Here is a 21,861-nt window from a genome sequence, read left to right as displayed (position 1 = left end):
GCATAGAAAACCTACAGCTCGGGCTGGAGAGATGGCTTAGCGGCTAAGCGCTTGCCTGTGAAGTCTAAGGACCCCGGTTCGAGGCTCGGTTCCCCAGGTCCCACGTTAGCCAGATGCACAAGGGGGCGCACGCGTCTGGAGTTCGTTTGCAGAGGCTGGAAGCCCATTCTCTCTCTCTCCCTCTATCTGTCTTTCTCTCTGTGTCTGTCATTCTCAAATAAATAAAAATTAAAAAAAATTATATAAAAAAAAGAAAACCTACAGCTCAACAATAAAAATAACACAGTGAGAGTTAGGCGTGGTGGTGCACGTCTTTAATCCCAGCACTCAGGAGGCAGAGGTAGGAGGATCACTGAGAGTTCGAGAGTACCCTGAGATTACACAGTGAATTCGAGGTCAGTGTGAGCTAGAGTGAGACCCTACCTCGGGCCCCCTCCCCCTGAAAAACAAAACAAAACAAAACAACAACAACAACAAAAAAGTGAAAAATGGGCAAAGGACTTGAATGGACATTTCTCCAAAGAAATTAACAAAAATAGCTGCAGTAAATGCATGGCATGATATGCAAACATCAGCTATGGTTTTGATCTAAAGTTCCCAAGTGACTATTTGTAGTTTGCACCTACTAAAATGATGATAATTTAAAAAAACAAAAAAAAATATTGCAACAGTGTAGAGGCAGGCATTGGAAGGTTTGTACATTGCGGGTCAGAATGTAGAGGTTCAGATGTGTGGAAGACTATGTTGATTGCTTACCTGGTTAAACAGAATTGCTGTGTTATTTACTAATTCCACTTGTGGGTACATGCCCAAAGGAGTTGAAAGCACATGCTTAGATGCAGTGTTAATGATAGCTAAAACTTGGAAACCAGATACTGTCATCAGCAGAGGAATGCACATTTTCAGAGGACTACTATTCAAGCATGAAAAGACACATTCCTGTACCACAGGTAAGCTGTGAAAACTTGTTGGTGAAATAAGCTGACACATAAGGGCAAACTGTGTGATTCCACTTGTGTACTAACTTGAACAGGCAAATTCATAGTAATAGAAAGTAAATTCGAGGATGCTAGAAGCTTGCAGGAGGTAATAATGGGGAATTATTGCTTAACTGTTATGTAATCTGGGAGGGATAGGAAGTTTTATTAATAGATAATGGTTTAAAAACACTGAGTATATTCATGTCAGTGAGCATAAACTAGAAATGGTTATGCTGGCAAATTTTGTTATGCATATTTTACCACTATTTTAAAAACTGATACATACAAAATCATCCAGATATCCAGTTTATATTGTATTGAATGGTATGTGGTTTATGGCTCAATAAATCTGTTTTAAAATACTGAGAGCTTAACCTGTCATTTAAAACAAATTTTTTGTTTATTTTTATTTATTTATTTGAGAGAGAGACAGAGATGGGGGGGGGGATATGAATGGGTGCACCAGGGCTTCCAGCCACTGCAAACGAACTCCAGATGCATGCACCCCCTTGTGCATCTGGCTAATGTGGGTCCTGGAGAATTGAGCCTCGAACCATGGTCCTTAGGCTTCATAGGCAAGTGCTTAAACGCAAAGCCATTTCTCCAGCCCTTAAACTGTCATTTTATTTTACAAACTAGTCTTTGAAATTCAAAGTGTGGAAACACCCTTATGATAAACAAGTTGCCATAATTTTAACATTGAATATGGTTTGTCTCCTCCTTAACTCTTATTGAAGCTTAATCTTTATCTTGAGGTTAATTTGATTTGACTGCATTTGTAGAGGTAAAGGCTATGGGGATAATTAAGCTTAAGTAAGGTCATAAGGGTGAGGCTCCTGTGAGTGAACGCTGGTACTTTTAAAAGAGGGAGAGAGACCACATGGGGACAGGTGTGCTTGCTCCCTCCCTTACTCATTAGCTCACTTTTACTTTCTGATGCCCTACACTGCCTAGGGACTCTGCTACCAAAAGGGCCACCAGGAGATGCAAACCTTCCACTTTGAACTAAAGTAATGAGCTCAAACAAACTTTTCCTTACAACTTATCTAGTCTGTGCTAATGTGCTAGTGGCAACAGAAAACAGGATTAAACATTAATTGAGGGGTGGGAATGTTTCAAAAGTCTTCTAAAGACAGTGGTACAACTTTTGCCATCAGGACCCATGATTCCTATGTTGCATAGAGTTATTTCCTATTTTTACTAATGTACTTAAGTACTGTCCTAATTCTCCATACACTGTATTGCCATACATAGAACATGGACACATGGTTTTGCAGATTCTTCTCTTAAGATTTAGTAACTTCTTCTCTTAAGATTTAGTAACTTCTTCTCTTAAGATTTAGTAACTAAGCTTTATTACTATTCCTGACTAACTTTATTTTCCCCCATATCAATCTTAATAACCATATCCAACATGAAGTTATTGCCTGGATATTCACAAACTGATTCTAAGATAAATATGGTGAGGCACAGAACCCAAGCTACTGAACATAATGTTGCATGAAAGCATGAGGTTGATAGTAGCTAAGTTGCAATCTTACTGTGAAGCCATGATAATTCATAAAGCATGGCATTGGTGATAGAACAGATCAACTGAATGGAATGGCTAGAAAAACTAGACATCAGATTAAATACTCTTAATGAAATATAATTGAATATGAATAATCTAAATGTAAAAAGCAAAACGATTACACTAATAGAAGATGACAGAGAAACTCTGGGTTTTGATAACTTTGGGTCTGGTGATAACTTTTAGCTACATCACCAGACACACAATCAGTAAAGAAATAATTGGTAAAGTGGACTTCATTATACTTAAAACCTTGTTATCTGAACAATGATGTCTAGAGGATGAGAACAAATTGGGAGAAAATGTTTCTAAAATATGTCTGATGAAGGTCTTTTAACCAAAATATACAGAAATAAATTCACTAATATGAAAATTAACAACTCAATAAAATATGGAAAAAAGGAAGGGAAAACCCCTGGATGGATACTATACCAAAGCATATATGAAATGACAGACCTACCAAAAATGAGAAGCTGTTCAGTGTCTTCTTAGGGAATAGAAAATCAACACATCAAATACTACTCCATACCTGTTACCCAAGTCCAGAGCACTGATACCCCAGTGCTGGCAGGAACTTCCGTGCCTTGCTGGGAGGAGCAAACACAAACGTTCATTGCAGGATAGTTTAGCAGGTTTTATTGCTGGGTTTTTTATTTGTTTGTTTGTTTGATTGTCTTGTTGTTACTGTTGTTGCAAAACAAAATGAACTCTTACCACACTTGCCATATAGTTGAGCAGTGAGGGTGTTTGTTATTTGCCCATGTGAACTGAAAGCTTACGTGTGCATAAAAATTGCTTGTTGATTTTTGTAGCAATTTGTTATAGTTGCTAAAACTTGTATGCAGTCTTCAGTCAGGATGGCCTTGAGTAAGTAGTTGGGAAAGTAAACTGTTATATCCAGGCAATGGAATCTTAATTCAGAAAAGTGCTATTGTGCTAAGAGAAGACATGGAAAAAATATAAGAAAATATTACTAAGTAAAGAAGCAAACATTTAAAAAGTCTATATAGCTTAAACTATATTTTATTCTGGAAAAGACAAAACTGTAGAGAGATTAAAAAGGTTACCAGAAAAAAAAAAAAAAGGTTACCAGAGGTTGGAGGGGAAGGAAGAGATTAATAGGTAGAATACAGGACTTTTTAAGGCAGTGAAGTGATACTGCATTGTTAGGTTGTGCTAGTTGTTAGGAACACACCAAGACCCATAGAACAAGCACACCAGGAGTGACTTAGACTGTGACCATGTTTTGCATAGTCTTAACCAGTTTCTTCACTCAACTGACACATGGTGATTATGACAGTGGTTGGACCTATGTGGTGAAAGGAGTATACAGAACAGCCTTTTCTACCAACCCTTGGTATGAACCCAGTACCTAAATAATAAAATACATTAAGAATAACTTAAAATTCCACTAGTTTAAGTTAGTATTATGAAAACTATAGGAAAATACAATTATTTTCTGATCTGATTATTGAAGTACAAAAAAGCAATTATAAAGGAAAAAATAAATACACACCTACTATATATACTATATATATATGGCATTATTTTATGTGATGTTTGTTAAAAGATAAAGAGGAAAGTGTTTTGTGAATAACTAATATATAAGCTGTGGTGGCATGTGTCTGTAAATCAAGAACTTGGGAGATAGAGACAGGAAGATCAGGAGTTCAAACCAACCTCAGCTACATACTGAGTTTCAGGCCAGCCTGGAGTAAATCAATAAAAACAAAGAAAAAGAGAATACAGAAATGTTAAATTATGAATATTAATTTAAAATTGCTAATAGACTTGAGGAAAAGTTCATTTTGAAAAAAATAGAAGTATACTTTTAATTTTATGTAATGTTTGGCAGAAAATTTTTGAATGTTTAATGCAATAAAATAAGCCAAAACCTTGAACCCACCACTAGAATTAGTTTAGACACCTTGAATGGTGCAGTGATTTGCCGTTTTTCTCCAAGTTTCTGTTCCTTCACCTGTTCTGTTCTCTCTACTATTGTGATTATCATTCCTTCTATTACAACACAGTTTTCATACATTTATTTATTACCAATTAATGGTCTTATTTTTAAAATTATTTCTCAAGTTGTTATGTTTTCAGAGAAGTGTGATGTGAGACAAGAACATTTTTATAGATGGTATTGTGGTAAATCTGGTTTTCTTGGGACAGAATATAAGTATCACCTTAGAGTTCATTAGCATTACTTGGAAGTTTTACTTTTTAATCTACTGTCCTCTTGAGAATCACTTCCTAAAGAGCCATGTTTGCTAGAAGGCATTGGTTAAATTATTTGTGTGTTGAAGCAGAACAAAAACTAAGGACTATATTAATGGTTTCTATACAGATTCTGATATTTCTTTTTGAGGTTTTAGTTTTTACTACAACATAGATGAAGGTTCATTTTGGGGTCTTATTTTTATACTGTAGCTGGAAAACTTAATTTCTTATCAAAAGCTTAGCATGCTCAAAACTATGCTAGGGATACTTCGGTAGTTAAAGATATTTCCTTGCAAAGCCTACTGGCCTGGGTTCAGTTCCTTAGCACCCACGTAAAGCCAGGTGCACAAAGTGGTATATGCATCTGGAGTTTTCCTGGCATGCCCATTCTCTGCCTTCCCTTTTTCTTTCTCCTTGCAAATATAACTAAATGAAAATTAAAAACAAAACTGTGCTAGGTACCTGGTAAGACATTTGGTATAGAAATAAGTGAGGCATGTCCTTTGAAGAATTTATTTTTTGAAGTTATTTATTTATTTATTTATTTTCAGGCAGAGAGAAGAGAGAAAGAAAAGAGGAGAGAGAATGGGCATGTCAGGTTCTCTGGCCACTGTGAACGAACTCCAGATGCATACACTACTTTGTGCATCTGGCTTTACGTGGGTACTGGGGAGTTGAACTCAGGTTGTTAGCCTTTGCAGGCAAGCACCTTAAACACTGAGCCATGTTTCCAGCCCCTTTGAGGAACTTATAATTAATTACTAAATAAATAAATAAAATAAAGCAATAAAATTTTAAGCAGTGTATGAACAAATTGTCATTAACATACAAAAGACAATTGAGTTTTATTCTAGGAGAAAAGGTTGTTCAGAGAGGTTTGCATTTAAGTACTAAAGGTGGGAAATTCTTTTAATTTTATTTTTATTTATTAATTTGAGAGAGAGATACAGAAATAGGTGGGGCAGGGGGAGAAAATGGGTGCGCCAGGGCCTCTAGCCACTGCAAAGGAACTATAGGTGCATGCACACCCTAGTGCATCTGGCTTACATGGTTCCTGGGGAGTGGAAACTTTGGCTTTGCAAGCAAAGGCCTTAACTTTTAAGCCATCTCTCCAGCCCAGAAAGTGGGAGATTTTTAATCAGTAATAAAGAGACAGGTGCAGAGAATTGCTTACGTAAAGGGATAGAGCTGGGAGGTTTGGGCCATATTGGTGGATTGTAGGTAGTGCAGTTTACTACTAGTGATTCACACTTGGCAGGCATGAGCTAGTAATATATACTTAGGGAAGAGAAAACTGAAGTTTGGTGTGGACACATCAATAAGGGCTTCTAATGATCATCTGTCTTTAATATCAGACCTAAGAAAATACTTTCTGAAGATTTTCTTGACACATGCCCAGTTGCTATTTTCTTCTGTCTAGTCATTGTTAATGAAATTTATTAGGTGACAGGATTTTGTTTGCCCTGCTCTGCTCTTTACTATACAACTCTAGTGTATAACTAGCACTTGTGGAATATATGTGAAATGAGTGAATGCATTGAGACTTCCTAAGAAAGAAACCTTTGAGGAATAGAGCTGGAGGTCAGTAGTAGAGGGCTTGCTGAGGGTGATAATTTCAGTGTATGTCCTCCATAGACTCAGTTGTTTTATTAAGGCTTGTAACTTGGATTTCCAGCTGCCTACCTGGAAGAGGTATCTCTGAGCATGAATCCTGGGGTCCAACCCCAAAGTGTGTTTGAGGACAATCTGAATTTCAGCCAAAAGGTAGGCAGTGAGGTCTGAGCTCTGCCTGGGTCCCCCTTGCTGCTTGGTGCTGAGTTTGTGCTTGTTGCTTTTAATGTTGGCTGGTTTCTCTCTACTTGGAATTATGGAAGCAGCTTCTTCTACCACTGATGGAACTTCCCCTGGGTCTGTAAGCTTGAAATAAACTCCCTCCTCTAAAGTGGGCCTGGTTTGGATGTTCATTCCAGCAACGTGGAACTGACTACAACATTGAGTGAGCATGCATGAGGCTCTGAGTTCAGTCCCCAGTATCACAAAGGATGTGGATGGTTGTACTTAAAAAATCTTGTGTTAATAGGTTAAGTTGTTTTTAGTACTTTTATAATATGTCACACACTTTACTGTATTCGCTTGATTTGGGATTTGGCTTGCATTGTTGGCAGTATTCTTCTTGGACTCCTGTAACGGTTGATCATCCTGCTCATGGTACAACTTAATGACAGGTGTGTCCACTTCTATAATCTTGTTTATGTAGATCTCAGAAATCTTTGATTTTTATCTTTGCTTTTGTGAGGTATAGCATTGCTTCATCCTTTCATCTTGATTTTTAAAAGTATTATTTATTTGAAAGAGAGGAAAGAGAGAGAAGGTATATGGGCACACCAGGGTCTCTTGCCATTGCCAACAAACTCCAGATATATGTGTCACATTGTGCATTTGGCCTTATGTGGGTACTAGGGAATTAAACCCAGACCATCAGGTTTTGCAAGCAAGTACCTTTAACTGCCCAGACATCTTTTTTTTTTTTCTGGAAAAATTACGAAATTTATTTTATCTTTGTAGTTTTAATTATTTTGCATATTATATTAATTTTTCTTTAATCATTAGTCCCTAATTCTCTTCTTACCAGTTCACCAATAAAATGTTTACATGTGACTTTATTCTTTTCTTTTTTTTTTAATTTATTAGTTTTCTTTTCAGTAAATACAGGCAGTTTGGTACCATTATTTAGGCTCATCTGTGATCTACCCCCTCCCATTGGACCCTCCTTGTTAATGAAATGGGTCATGCATTGTGGAGTTAGCCCCCAGTTATTGGTATGATAAATGTCTCTGCAAATCATGACCCAACATGTGACTCTGACATTCTTTCCGCACCCTCTTCCGCAAAATTTCCCTGAGCCATGTTGGGTTCATTTTTGGTCTGCTTCAGTGCTGAGGTGTTGGGGGCCTCTGAGGCTCTGGCTCTCTGATTTGGTAGGAGTTGATTTTTCTCTGCGTTGATCTCCTTCCCCTTTGTGCTGGTATCTGGTTCACAGGAAAACATCACCCTTGCTTATTTCGCCAGTTGTCCTTAGTTTCAGTTGGGCCCCTTTTGAGGTATGTTGGGGCAGCTCTTTTCTTAGGATCTGCATCTATTTGGAAAAGAGAAGCAGATTCTCCAACAGAGAGTAAGTTAGCACCCGGAAAATTGAGATAACACTTACTTTTTTGATAGACAGTATGGTAGGTTTAGACCCTCTTATACCCCGTGATTGATGGTAGCTTGATATTGTAGAGTGGGCTTGTGTTTGGGTATGATTCTGACTTGTTTCCCAGCTCCAGCTATGGGTCTAGTACCACTGAGTGGATCAGTTAGCCAAATCAAGAGCAATTGATTCCTCACCATGGCTGTGTACCACTATTGCACTTGTGTGGGCATCACATCCGGTTATTTGTTGCTAATTAGGTTAAGCAATGTGTTGCTTGGACAGATCTTGGTCATTTCCCCCAGTCGCCTATGTAGCGCCTTCTGGCACTAGACACGCTGACTGTCTGGGGACTGACTCTCTCCTGGCTTCCAGCCATGTCATTCCATTTTACGCGTCAGCTGCGGATGGAGTCTTCAGCAATAGGGTGCCCAGACATCTTTCCAACCCCTTAATCTTGATTTTAATAACTTTAAGGAATATGTGACATTCCTTGTAGAGGTAATACTTACTATTTTAATATTTTAAAATAATAGCTTTCCTATTATATTTTTCTATATCTATGAGTGAATTATTCTTTTTTGTTTGTTTGTTTGTTTGTTTTTCGAGGTAGGGTCTCACTCTGGTCCAGGCTGACCTGGAATTAACTCTGTCATCTCAGGGTGACCTTGAACTCATGGCAATCCTCCTACCTCTGCCTCCTGAGTGCTGGGATTAAAGGCGTGAGCCACCATGCCCGGCTTGTAAATTATTCTTTTTTTTTTTTTTTTTTTTTTTTTGAGGTAGGGTCTCACTCTGGCTCAGGCTGACCTGGAATTCACTATGTAGTCTCAGGGTGGCCTCGAACTCACGGCGATCCTCCTACCTCTGCCTCCCGAGTGCTGGGACTAAAGGCGTGCGCCACCACGCCCGGCTCGTAAATTATTCTTAATTAAATATCACTATTTGAAAAGGGACAGGGTATCACTATGTTGGCCAGGCAGCCCTTGATACTGTAATTCTCCTGCTTCAGCCTCCTGAGTAGCTGACATTACAGCCTTAAACTACCAGGTCCAGCGAATAGCCTGCATTTTCACAATTTTTTTTTTTTATAATTATAGTAATGTTAACTTTCGGTATTACATTATTCTGTAATGTTGTTGTTACAAGTTACAGCATGATCCTTTATTGTATCATACTTGTGTTAGTGTGATGTTACTTCACACAATATATAAACCATTTACAGTAATATAATTCTTATTCCTTCTTTTATGGTATGGTTGTCATGTTAAGTTTTTATATATATATTATATACCTGATTACACCTATCAATTAACCTTTGCTTTAAACAGTTATTAAGAAATTAAACATTTGCATTTATGTTTTTCTATATATTCCTTACATTTTACAGTGTTCTTCATTTTTTTTTTAAATTTATTTATTTGAGAGTGACAGACACAGAGAGAAAGACAGATAGAGGGAGAGAGAGAGAGAACGGGTGCGCCAGGGCTTCCAGCCTCTGCAAATGAACTCCAGACGCGTGCGCCCCCTTGTGCATCTGGCTAACGTGGGACCTGGGGAACCGAGCCTCGAATCGGGGTCCTTAGGCTTCACAGGCAAGCGCTTAACCGCTAAGCCATCTCTCCAGCCCTGCTCTTCATTTTTATCTGCTTAAAATTTACCTAAGCTAGAAGTAGTTTGACCCTTTTCTGAATTCCCATAGCATTTTAGACTATCTATATGTCACACATGACCTTACATTGTATTTGTCACATTTTCTCTGTCAGTTTTGCTACTTTCTGGCAAGGATCACCATTTACTACATTTTTTAAAACTTCATTATAGCATCCATAGTACTGTAAACAACCTAGGCAGTGTATAGTTTTTTTCTTAATTTTTTTGTTTAGTTTTATTTATTTATTTGAGAGCAACAGACACAGAGAGAAAGAGGCATATATAGAGAGGGAATGGGCACGCCAGGGCCTCCAGCCACTGCAAACAAACTCCACATGCGTGCTCCCCCTTGTGCATCTGGCTAACGTGGGTCCTGGGGAATTGAGCCTCGAACTGGGGTCCTTAGTCTTCACAGGCAAGCGCTTAACCATTAAGCCATCTCTCCAGCCCTCCTTTTTTTTTTTTTTTTTTTTTTTTAATGAGAGAGAGAGAGAACATGCATGGGTGTACCAGGACCTACCACTTTGTAGAACTTGCTTTATGTGGGTACTTGGGAATTGAATCTGGTCAGCAGGCTTTTCAAGCAAGCATCTTTATGGGCACATCAGGGCTTCTTGTCACTGCATGCAAACTCTAGTTGCATATGCCACTTTGTGCATCTGGTTTCATGTGGGTTCTGGAGAATTGAACCCAGGCTGTCAGACTTTGCAAGCAAGTGCCTTTAACCACTGAGCAATTTTTTCAGCCCCATTGTGTGATATTTTTAAGTGTATAAGGATAACCAAGAGTTTGTTCTCATAATTTGAACAATACAAAATTGGTTTTGTGCAATCTGACAGGACTAGTTCTACCTTTGCAGTTCTGTGTGAGATGTCACTTTGTGGTTGCTTCACAGTCTTGCCAGTAAATTCATTACCTTGGCTCACACATTCTTGAGCTGCCTCTCTTGTCCAAGCACAATGAAGCAAGGGGTTGCATATAGTGATTACTCTCTAAGGTAGAAGTACTCAGAAGTTGTAGTTGGAATTTTCGTCATCTTTCTTTTTAAAATTTATTTGAACCGGGCATGGTGGTGTATGCTTTTAATCCCAGCACTTGGGAGGCAGAGGTAGGTGGATCGCCATGAGTTCGAGGCCACCCTGAGACTACATAGTGAATTCCAGGTCAGCCTGGGCTAGAGTGAGACCCTACCTCAAAAAAAAAAAAGAAAAATATTTATTTGAGAGAGAGAATGGGCACACCATGGCCTTCACTTGTTATAAATGAACTCCAGACGTGTGTCCCCCGTTGTGTGCATGTGTGACATTGTATGCTTGTGCCACTGTGTATCTGGCTTATGTGGGACCTGCAGAGGCAAACAAAAGTTTTCAGGCATTGCAGGCAAGCACCTTAACTGCTAAACCATCTCTCCAGGCCTATCTCTCTTTTTATTTATTTATTTATTTATTATTTTTTTTTATTTGAGAGTGACAGACACAGAGAGAAAGACAGATAGAGGGAGAGAGAGAGAATGGGCGCGCCAGGGCTTCCAGCCTCTGCAAACAAACTCCAGATGTGTGCGCCCCCTTGTGCATCTGGCTAACGTGGGACCTGGGGAACCGAGCCTCGAACCGGGGTCCTTAGGCTTCACAGGCAAGCGCTTAACCGCTAAGCCATCTCTCCAGCCCTTTTTTTTTTTTTAAAGAAATTTCCATTATCTATTTGAGAGATAGAAAGAGGCAGAGACAGACACAGAGATAGAATGGGCATGCCAGGGCCTCAAGCCACTGCAAACAAGCTCCAGATGCATGCACCATCTTGTGCTTCTGGCTTATGTGGGTTCTGGGGAATTGAACCTGCGTCCTTTGGCTTTGTAGGCACTTGCCTTAACCACTAAGACATCTCTCCAGCCCTTCATTGTCTTTTAGTTATAAGTCTAAGTTTATCTCAAACTAACTGATTTCCCTTAGATTTTCTTTAAAACATAAGTACTGACATTGTTTTATAAATTGTTTTTGGTGAACAGCAGAGGTGGAAGCTACTAGAAATAACGGGGAGAGAAATGGGCCATTCAGAAATACCTTCAGGGGCCTGGCTCACCTCAGGCTCCTGTAAAGTGGTACTTGTCAAGATAAGCTTTGGTGGCCTTGCAGGTCTAATTTAGGTTGGCCAGGAAAGGAAGGGGACTAAGTTGGCTGTGAAAAGAATGAAGAGGAACAGGAAAACAGATGTCCTAATATCCCTCTCAGCCAGTCAGGAGATATGGAAGAGTGCTCAGAGTAAGTTTTCTCCATTCACTGTCTTCTCAAAGACAGTAAAGTCAGGACTGGAGAGAATGGCTCGGTGGTTAAGGGTACTTACTTGCAAAACCTGATGGTCTGGGTTCAATACTCCAGTACCCATCTAAAGCCAGATGCAAAGTGGCACATGCCCCTGGATTTTGTTAGCAGTGGCATGAAGCCCTGACATGCCTGTACTCATTCTGTCTCTCAAATAAATCATTAAAAATATTTTATTTAAAAAAAAAAGATAGCAAATTCGACTCAAGATGGTGCACAGGGCCCAACTTCCTGCTTACCCCAAACTTAAGAGCTTATCAGGTGGGTCCAAATTAAGGCCCTCATTTGCCTCGATGTATTTTAAGTGACAATATTATATCTCAAAGTATCAAAAGGTTGGACACCTGTGCCTGGTCTAATTTTAAATTTGGCATGACATATTGTGATGTCCACCTTGTATATTTCAGTGAGTCCCTGTGGCTGGGTGTCCATGGAAGATGAAGTAAAGATTCTGTGGGCTTCTTGTAATATTGTCATCTAGCAGACACCTAGGCTGTAACCCTCATTGCCAGGAGACAGCCATCTAGAAATGTATCTGGAGGTGTGATGGCTGTTACCTTCAGCTCACCACAATACTAAATTTGAATAAAGTAACAATGATGCTTCCTAAAAATGTAATTAAACACCCCTGAAGTTAATATCCAAGAACTAGATCGTTCCTATTTGTCATCTTTTAGTAGTCCAGTTCTGACCTTTCCCCTTTTACTTCCAAAGCATCTTGTACTCTCTGTTCAGGGATTAATGGGTGGCTCAATCAATGAGTAATGAATTGATGCATTAGTGGGTTTTTTTTTTCTCTTTCTTTCTTTCTTTCTTTCTTTCTTTCTTTCTTTCTTTCTTTCTTTCTTTCTTTCTTTTTTCTTTTGAAACAGGGCTTCACTATGTAGTAGTCATGGTTGGCCTGGCATTTACTATGTAGATGGGGCTGGCCTCAAACTTCTGGTGGTCTTCCTACTTCTGCCTCATGGGTGCTGCCACCATGTCCAGCTAATGGCTTTATTTTTTAATGTTGTTATATATATAAACACTGGAATCTCTAAAGCCATGACTATAATAAACTGAAACTCCAATTAGGACATTTAAATTCCATATGTAAAAATGAAATTTTATATTGTAATATTTCTATGTTTTACAGTAAACCTTAAATATCTTTATTTTTTGATATATAAAGTATATATTTTTTGATGTTTAAAGTACCCACTTGTCCTTTAGAAAAATACCTTTTTAAGTGTTTTGTATTTTAGAATTGTAGTCTATATGAAGTAATGAAGTATATGATGGTTTGAATGAAATAAAGAATGTGATATAAATGGTAGAAAAAGCTGACAGTGCTACATCGTATATCAGTACAATCAGAAGTCAAAAGGTGCTGAAAGTGTTGCTCACTGGTATTGATAATTCATTCCATAATCCATGTTTCTTGCCTTATGTTTTTGTATATTACTACAGCTAAAGAAGTAAACAGGTCATGGCACGTTTAACAAAAAGGCGACAGGCGGATACAAAAGCTATCCAGCATCTCTGGGCAGCCATTGAAATTATTAGGAATCAGAAGCAAATTGCCAACATTGACCGTATTACAAAGTAAGTACATTTAAACAAAAATATCCTTGTAAGAGTTCATACAAGATTTTGGGGAAGGGTCCAAAAACACTTTATCTGCTGTGCTGCTCACCATGACTCACAAAGGACTGATGTCACTTTTTGCTTCACAGAAGTATACAGTTGTTAGCAAAAAAAAAAAAAAAAAGAAAAGAAAAGAAAGTAATAGAAAGCTTGTATTTGGAAATTTTGTAAATAAATACTAGATAAGTGAAATATCAATATGCACTATTTATAATAGTTTTAAAATTATAAGCATTTTTTTAAATCTTGGAAAATAAGTCTTATTTAAAAAGCTTGTCATCAGTCGCTTGCTTTTATGTATGTAGCAAGGCTGTCTAAACTTAGATTGTGCATAGGTTATGACTCATTTCAGGGTAGGGTGAGCATAGTATGTGTTAAAATTCTTCAGAGCTCAGGAAGAGAATTTTTTAAAAGTCATTCTGTATTTTAGGAAGTATATAAAATACTCATTTTTAGTTCTTTTTCTTTCTTAGTTCCTAATGCTGCTTACCTGGGTAGACAGGGGTTTACAGTAGAGAAACTCAGACTACTTGATGACACCTCTCTTTACTTACTCTGTACTAACTACCAGGGAGTCTTCAACTAAGATCTTGTTTTGACATATTTATTTCTCTGAAGTTTTAAAGGAATATATTTTCAACATATCAAAAAATGTGTGCATAATTTTTGTTAATTTACATAGAATTTCTTCATACTTATCCTACTTGATATTCATTAGATATAAAAATACAAAACAGATAACTTATAAAAGCTATCTTATATAAATCCTATTTTTGGCCTTTGTTAGTAAGAAATACAATTGAGCTCCATGTATATTTACACACATGTGCATGCATGCACACACACCATATTTGAAGATGATAAAGGTTGTTTAAGAAGGAAGGAACAGGAGATAGGATGAGGCTGTATGCTGCTGTCTCTGTGTACTTGCCCTTAAAACTATGTACAGCTCCTACCTCCTGTGGGCTAGTGGAAGATAGAAAACAGTGGTCTTACTTATGTGGAAAACAAGAATAAAATACTTTACTGATTTACTTAATTATTGTATTTTTTAAATAATGAAAATATTTTGAGGCATGGCAACTAAATACAGAACAAAGTGCAGTAAAACTGACAGGCAGCTTTGGAAACACAGTTCGAGCTGGAAGGCTTGACTTCTGTGTGTGGGTCTGCAGGTTCAACCCGCTTACTGGAAAGATAAAGTCTCAAAGAACCAAAACTAAAGGATTTAATATTATTGAGACTTTTCAAAACCACACTTTGTATATATCAAAAGTGTTTACCAGAAGCATGCTGACATAAAACTTTTTTGAATTTAATTTTCAAGCTCACAATCATATGTCACAAAACCAATTTCAGTTTCTCAGTATATTCTTTCTGACCCATGGAGTCTTTCTCTAAATGATTAGAAACAGTTCTCTAAGGAGTTATCAGAATCTCTTAGCATAAATGTTGCTGTTACATGGTGACCACCTTCTGATGGGGGAGTAAGAGAATTAAATTCTATAGTAACAGTGCTCTTATCTGTTGTCTTATGACAATTCCCATGTGTATTCATGTGTGCTACACTGTAAGAAAAGATATAAAGGTTGTTAATGGGATTGTATACATCTTGTTTTGCATTATGGATTATTGATAAGCATCTTTTATCTTTCCCTTACTAATAAAACTTAAGTTATGGCACCAAGGAATATTTTTCTTCATGTCTTACAAACCATTGTTGTTCAATATGAATAAATTTATTTACCAGATGTTCATGGTTTTATTAGTCTCATCTGAAGAAGGGAGGAAGGGGCTGTCTAGGGATTGTCCAGTCTTTGCTGCCCTTGCTGTATGGCTAGTGTTAGTACCCCTGCTTGTTGCTCTTGCCTAAGGCTGGTTAGGATGTGGCATCTGACTCTGAAAGGAAAGTATGTCTCTTGCTTTCCAGCCTGTATGCCCTCTTGTTCTGCACAATTAAAGGTCAGTACTTTTCAAGCCTTAAATTAATTTTCAATCAACTTGCTCTGCTTAATTCTTCAAGTGTGAACATAGAAATGTCTTCAGAGTTTAATAATACCATCAGTATTATTAAAGGTAATAGAATTCTTGTCAAGAATGCTTGTTTTGTCCTTATTTCATTAACATGGAAACATGTTTCCATGTTTGTGACCAGTGGTGCTAGATTCAGTAACTCACTGAAGTTTGAAAAATGGCAGCAGTTTATTTTATCTTTCTTTCTCTCTCTCTCTTTTTTTTTTTTTTATTGAAATGCTCTGGTAAGGATAGCCTCTCATTGTCTGCTGTTGACCGCTCTGTGACACTGTTCATACCAGAAAAGCATCCTTTCTCTTTACTACTTTTTAAAATAACACCCTTTATTGATAGCCAATCTGTTTGAGTCTTTTGGTACTCATATACTTAAATACATTTGACATACTTAAGTCCACATATGATGTATCCCTTAGTTTATATTATTCTGTATATATACATGTATACACCACTGTTCACTTTTATTATTTGATAGCTTCTCGTAGTGTACTGGAACTTGTTTTCCTGTCTTTTGTTTATAATTTTCTGTTGAGTTCTTTCAACTCTTTTTTTTTTTTTTTTAGTTTTTAATATTTTCCTTCTTTGCAACTTCTGTTTAGGATATCAGCTGTGTGTATTCACTCCTATGAGCTTTCTGATGTAGACTTTACTTCTGAAGTAATTTTCTTCATTCACTTTAAAGTTCAACTAATCTCTGAGATTTTTCTAATTCAGTTTAGAGATTTTGTATCTTATGTCATTGTCTTCCTGCCTTTCCTTATGTTTGAAGTAGATTATGGTTTTCCTGCTCTGGGGGAAGATTCTGCCAGTGTGCTCACAGCTTCTTCATCTACTGTGCTTCTCCCTTGAGTTGTTTCTGTATAAAGTCGGTTCTCCTGATCTCATATCTGGGGAAGATGGTGCTCAATACTTTCCCTATATCTGTGACTCTAAAGTTCCTTTCTGAGCCATGTTTTATGAATTGCCAGAATAATACCTCATGTTTCCTCAGGTTTCCTGGGGCTCTCATGGTCATTTACTGTCACTTGTTCCCTTTCTCTCCCTTTTCTGTGGAACTACCAGTTCTTACAGTGCAGGTCTTTAAATTTAGTTGTATTGGTACTTTTATCCCTGACATATCACTAAACATGTGGCTTTGTCCTGAAAGAAGCTTCAGCTACTTAATTCTGAGCATCCATAGGACACATTATTCTCCAGCCCCTGAAGGCTTTCCTGTGAATGCATGAGTCACTGGCATCTGAAAATGGGAGTGTATGGCCCTTACCCTGTCACCACTACCCTTCTCAGGTGGGCTCCTGTGCTTCCCAGTGAGTATGGCATGGCTGTTTCATTTCTACCCATCTTGTTCTGTAGCTCTGGAACTTCTTTTTTCTTTTGGGGATTCACATGATTCCTCATTAGTTAATTTTGTTGAATATGTTATCCAAAGTATCTTTGAAACTCAAAAGCTATGTTCATAATCTTCACAGTTCACAACCATCTAATGATTTTTCTTAAAACAAGCAAGAATTGTTACCAAAGTCAGTGGTTATTTCTTTTTTAAAATTTTATTTTAACTTTTTAAAACTTTATTGATAGCCTCTGTACATATAAACAATATACTATGATTATAATCTCCTCAACTACCTCCTTCTATGTTTCTCTTCTCCAGTTCCCCTCCACTGAATCTGTTCTTTCCAACAAGTGTCTTTGATTTTTAATGCCATCATTTTTTTTTCTCCTGTTACACAGGCCTTATGTAGGTAACATTAGCCACTGTGAGCTCTTTATAGAATCATGGCAGCTAGTCAACTGGCAGGAAGCTTACAGCTCAGCTCCAGCTTGATTTCTTAGTGTCCTGTAGCCCCAAACATGTGGTGTCTTCAGCAGTAGGGTCTTACCATCTAGCTCTGTTGGGCAACCAAGAGCTTTGGCAATAGCCAATAGTGGTTGTTTTCTAAAGTAAAAAAAACAACAACAACAGCTAAAATCAATACTCATAACCAAATCCCTTCTAAAGATACATGTCTCTTTATGATTATGTATAATTCTAGTCATATTGTAAGCAACAGTAATATCCTCTTCAGCTCGTAGACTCATTAGTACTCACGGACTCATTAATACAGTATTACTTATAATACAGTTTTTGAAAAAAAATTCAATAAGTAGAACTCATAGTGTTTTAGACATTTAGACCCCACATCCAGATAATGGACCCTATGAACTCTATGGGATGGTAATCACGTCCTTATTTCTATATTAAAATAGGAGAATTTATCTGCATTCTAAACATTTGTCCCACCTATCTTTTAAAATTTCAGTGCTGGGAGTTGAATCTAGGGCTTTGTACCTGCTAGGCAAGTGCTCTACCACCTACCTATCTAGCCCTTGTTTTTTTCCCCTTGTGTGAATGTGGGTGTGTGCATGTGTCAGTGTGGCACCCCATTTGTGAAGCACAACATTGGGTGTCCCGCTTTATCACTTTTCTAACCATTCTTACTTGAGCTGCATATCCTACTAATTTCAGAACTTGCCTTTTTTTTGTGTGGGGGGGCAGCTCTGGTGATCCTTAGGACTCTACTCCCCTATGGGACTGGGATTATGGACATGTGTGGCCACACCTAGCTGTTAATGTGGGTCCAGCGGTCTTTCAGGCCTCCTCAGGCCCTCATGCCTATACAGGAAGTGCTCTGAACTGCTGAGCCATTTTTTCAGCCCTTTGTTTTTTGAGACACGATCTTATTATATAGCTTAAGCTGGCTTGAACTCACTTTGTAGCTAAGGCAAGTCTCAAAATTATGATTGCCCTACCTCCATTTAGGTGGGAGCTACCATTTTAGTGGTTCCACTGGATTCTGGTGATATGTAACTTTCTGTGTTTGCATCAGTAGTGACTCATGGAGTTGTCAGCATACCTACTCAGAACCTTCTATGTCCTTTTTATCACCCTTTTCAATTTTCCTTCTTTAATTATTGGCTTTTTGAGGTAGGGTCTCACTCTAGCCATGGCTGATCTGAAATTTACTATGTAGTCTAGGGTGGCCTTGAACTCATAGTGATCCTCCTACCTCTGCCTCTTGAGTGCTGGGATTAAAGGTATTCACCACCACACCCGGCTTTTCCTACTTTATTTAATTGCTAGTGTTATATTCTAGAAAGTAGTAGAAAAGGTACTGTAAGTTAGAGAATTACTGTTGTGATTTATTGAATATTTCAAATAGTTTAAAAATAATATCCAAGGGCTGGAGAGATGGCTTAGCGGTGAAGCGCTTACCTGTGAAGCCTAAGGACCCCGGTTCGAGGCTCGGTTCCCCAGGACCCACGTTAGCCAGATGCACAAGGGGGCGCATGCGTCTGGAGTTCGTTTGCAGTGGCTGGAGGCCCTGGCGCGTCCATTCTCTCTCTGTCTGCCTCTTTCTCTGTGTCTGTCTGTATCAAATAAATAAATAAATAAAAATATAAAAAAAAATAATATCCAAGAATACTATTATTTTGATATGGGAAAGTGTTTTTACTAAAATAGCTAGGATGAAATAAAAAAAAATAGGGATTTGTTTTTACTTTTTGATGAATGTTGAGTCCATCCCTCTAATTTAAATGTTTGTCAGTTTGATTTCCACAAATGTTCTCATTTGGGAAGTGTGTAAGTGTCGGAATTTTTTTTATGAAGCAAAGTTGGAGTTCGTTAAGAAAAGGTTTCATTAAGAAAAGATAGGTATGGCTGGGCATGGTGGCGCATGCCTTTAATACAGCACTCAGGAAGCAGAGGTAGGAGAATCACTACAAATTCAAGGTCACAGAGACTACATAGTGAATTCCAGGTAAATCTGAGCTAGAGTGAAACCCTACTTTGGGGGAGGGGAGGAAGATAGATATAAGCATGGTCATTAAGGGAGAGAGGTGTTTAGGAAAAGGATAGTATTCACCCAAGACATGGTATGAGAGTCACCAGCACAAGTAAATTTGGGCTTGTCTGTGTATTTGTAGAAACTGAAGGATATTTTGTGGTGCTTAATCATTTGAAATTGATACAAATGAGTCATTTTATCTTTTAAAAAAAATTAAATGGAGTACTTTGCTTAGGGTTAGCTGTGAAGATAGTCAGAAAGGTTCATGCCTTTAATCCCAGCACTCAGGAGGCAGAGGTAGGAAGATTGCCATGAATTTGAGGTCACCCTGAGACTACATAGTGAATTCCAGATTAGCCTGGGCCAGAGCGAGATACTACCTCAAAAAACAAACAAACAACAACAAAAAAGCCAAAAGATGAAGGCCCAATGACAACAGGATCACTCACAGAAGTGAGACTTGAACTTTGACTCTGAAGGTCCAGTGACTATTCGTATGTTTCTTTTTTAAAAAACAATTTTTTGAGATATATTTTATGTTTGTATTTACTCATGAGAGGGAGAGAATTGGTGTGCCAGGGCCTCCAGCCATTGCAAACGAACTCCAAATGCATACACAACCTTGTGCATCTGGCTTACATGGGTACTGGAGAATCAAGCCTAAGTCCTTATGCTTCACAGGCAAGTGCCTTAACCACTAAACCGTTTCTCCAGCCCTAGTACTTTTTCTATAAATGCCATCTCTATTATTATAGTCCAGTAAAAATAAGGTGTGTGCTATTTCCTTTTCCTCTTTAGTCCACAATATTTGCGTATCATTTGGGTAATTATAACTTGGCATTAGAGGCTCATAATTATTGTAAGTAGTTTCATAACATAGTTTAAACACATGCTTTTGAAAGGGGTATGGATTTTCTGTTCATCTTTACAGGCATTAATGGCTAGACAGTATTTTTGGAGGAAGAAAATTTCCTTTTTATTGACTGCTGTGTAAGAGGCAATTGAAGAAGTTGCTTTTTAGGTTTCCTTCTCTTCATGAATAGCTGACTTTGTGTTTCTAAGGCTGGTTACATGGTGACTAGCATGATTAGACTAACGTTGGATGGTAGACTAGTCCCATTCAAGTTAACTATTTCAGGTTAGGGCATCAATTAATTACATGTATTGCTTACTTTAGGGTCAAATCACAGTTAGAAAATGTGACCTCAGACCTCTTGTGACATGTTTGGCATTGACATTTCTGAGTTCTTCTGGACTTCTTCCTGTCGCTACAGATATACCTAAACTAAACTGTAAGTCCTCTTCATGCATAGGTTGACTTAGAAGTTGTACTTCAGTACACGTTTATTTATTAGAACTTAACTGTGTAAAACCAGATTCCCAGGAACCTTTAAGCAAAATTTTGCTATGTCTGTCAATTTTTATTCTCTCAGAATTCTAGGAGAGTCTGAGAATGAACATTGCCTAAGTAACCTCTTTAAAAATATAAATTATGCTGGGCATGGTGGTACACATCTTTTATCCTTGCACTTAGGAGGCAGAGGTAGGAGGCCAGCCTAAGACTTCATAGTGAATTCTAGGTTAGCCTGGGCTAGAGTGAGACCCTACCTCACAAAATAAATAAATAAATAATAAAAAATTTAAAAACTATCCATTAATGTTACTACCCTGGTTATGCAATCCCAAGTAGTGCTCACAGCATTTCCTTACTGTACTCTTATTTCAGTCTTTATGTCTAATGGGTGGTAAGTCTATTTTATCACTGTTATCAATATCTATTTCACATTGTAACAGCCATACAGAAGTGATTCTGGGTAGCTGTAGTCCACAATGAATTCATTTATTAATGAATTTCAAATCTTATGTTTCCTTCTGCCTTGGATCCTTGAGTTTGTATTTTTTAACTTCTTTTTTGCACAGTGTGAAGAAAACATAAAGATGAGGCATACGAAAGCATGGATGACCATCAAGGAGTAGTACAGCACTGTCAACAGATAGGGAAAGTGAAGCGCAGAGTGTTTTATCCTGTGTGTATTGACTTAGAACACCACAGAGCTTGTTTGAGGGAAAGCCACAGAGAGAATTTGGAAGGCCTTGGGGAGGCCAAGAAGCGAGTCAAAGTTTGGTTTGTCTAGATCAAATAAAGGAACTGGAGGATTTGAAGAGAAAGTGAGGGAAAGGCAGAAGGCCAGATTAGGAAGACTGATAATGCCTATGTTGATTGTAGTGTCTATCCTATAGCTTGAACACACTATTAATTCTTTGTTTTCTACTTTTTCCTCATTTATGGACAAAGTCACTCAGACAACATCTCTGATATCTTGGTACATTCTTTAGGACAATTGGCTCCATTCCCTTTCTCTTTGCTTCCATAATAATGTACTTAAAAACTTTTTATCATTTATTCAATTTTTTTACAATCTGTAACATTTGCTGATTGAATATC

General features: G+C 37.9%; 1 protein-coding gene across 10 annotated transcripts in view; it reads left to right on the top strand.

Moving 5' to 3' along the window:
• The window catches only part of Zmynd11 (zinc finger MYND-type containing 11), a 135,482-nt gene that overhangs the window by 40,349 nt on the left and 73,272 nt on the right, over window positions 1-21,861 (top strand). For 9 of the 10 annotated variants that reach the window (XM_045151965.1, XM_045151962.1, XM_004662197.2 and 6 more), the window contains exon 2: window positions 13,381-13,515. In XM_045151965.1, coding sequence (XP_045007900.1) covers window positions 13,400-13,515 — 116 coding nt within the window. In that variant the 5' untranslated portion in view covers window positions 13,381-13,399. Of the gene's footprint in view, window positions 1-13,380; window positions 13,516-20,592; window positions 20,708-21,861 lie in introns of those variants that run through there. The other variant, XM_045151968.1, reaches the window with a different exon arrangement.

The sequence above is a fragment of the Jaculus jaculus genome, chromosome 6, assembly GCF_020740685.1.
Source record: "Jaculus jaculus isolate mJacJac1 chromosome 6, mJacJac1.mat.Y.cur, whole genome shotgun sequence".
Lineage (NCBI taxonomy): Eukaryota > Metazoa > Chordata > Mammalia > Rodentia > Dipodidae > Jaculus > Jaculus jaculus.
Note: the sequence above shows the minus strand (reverse complement) of the source record. Positions and strands in the feature narration are given on the sequence as shown.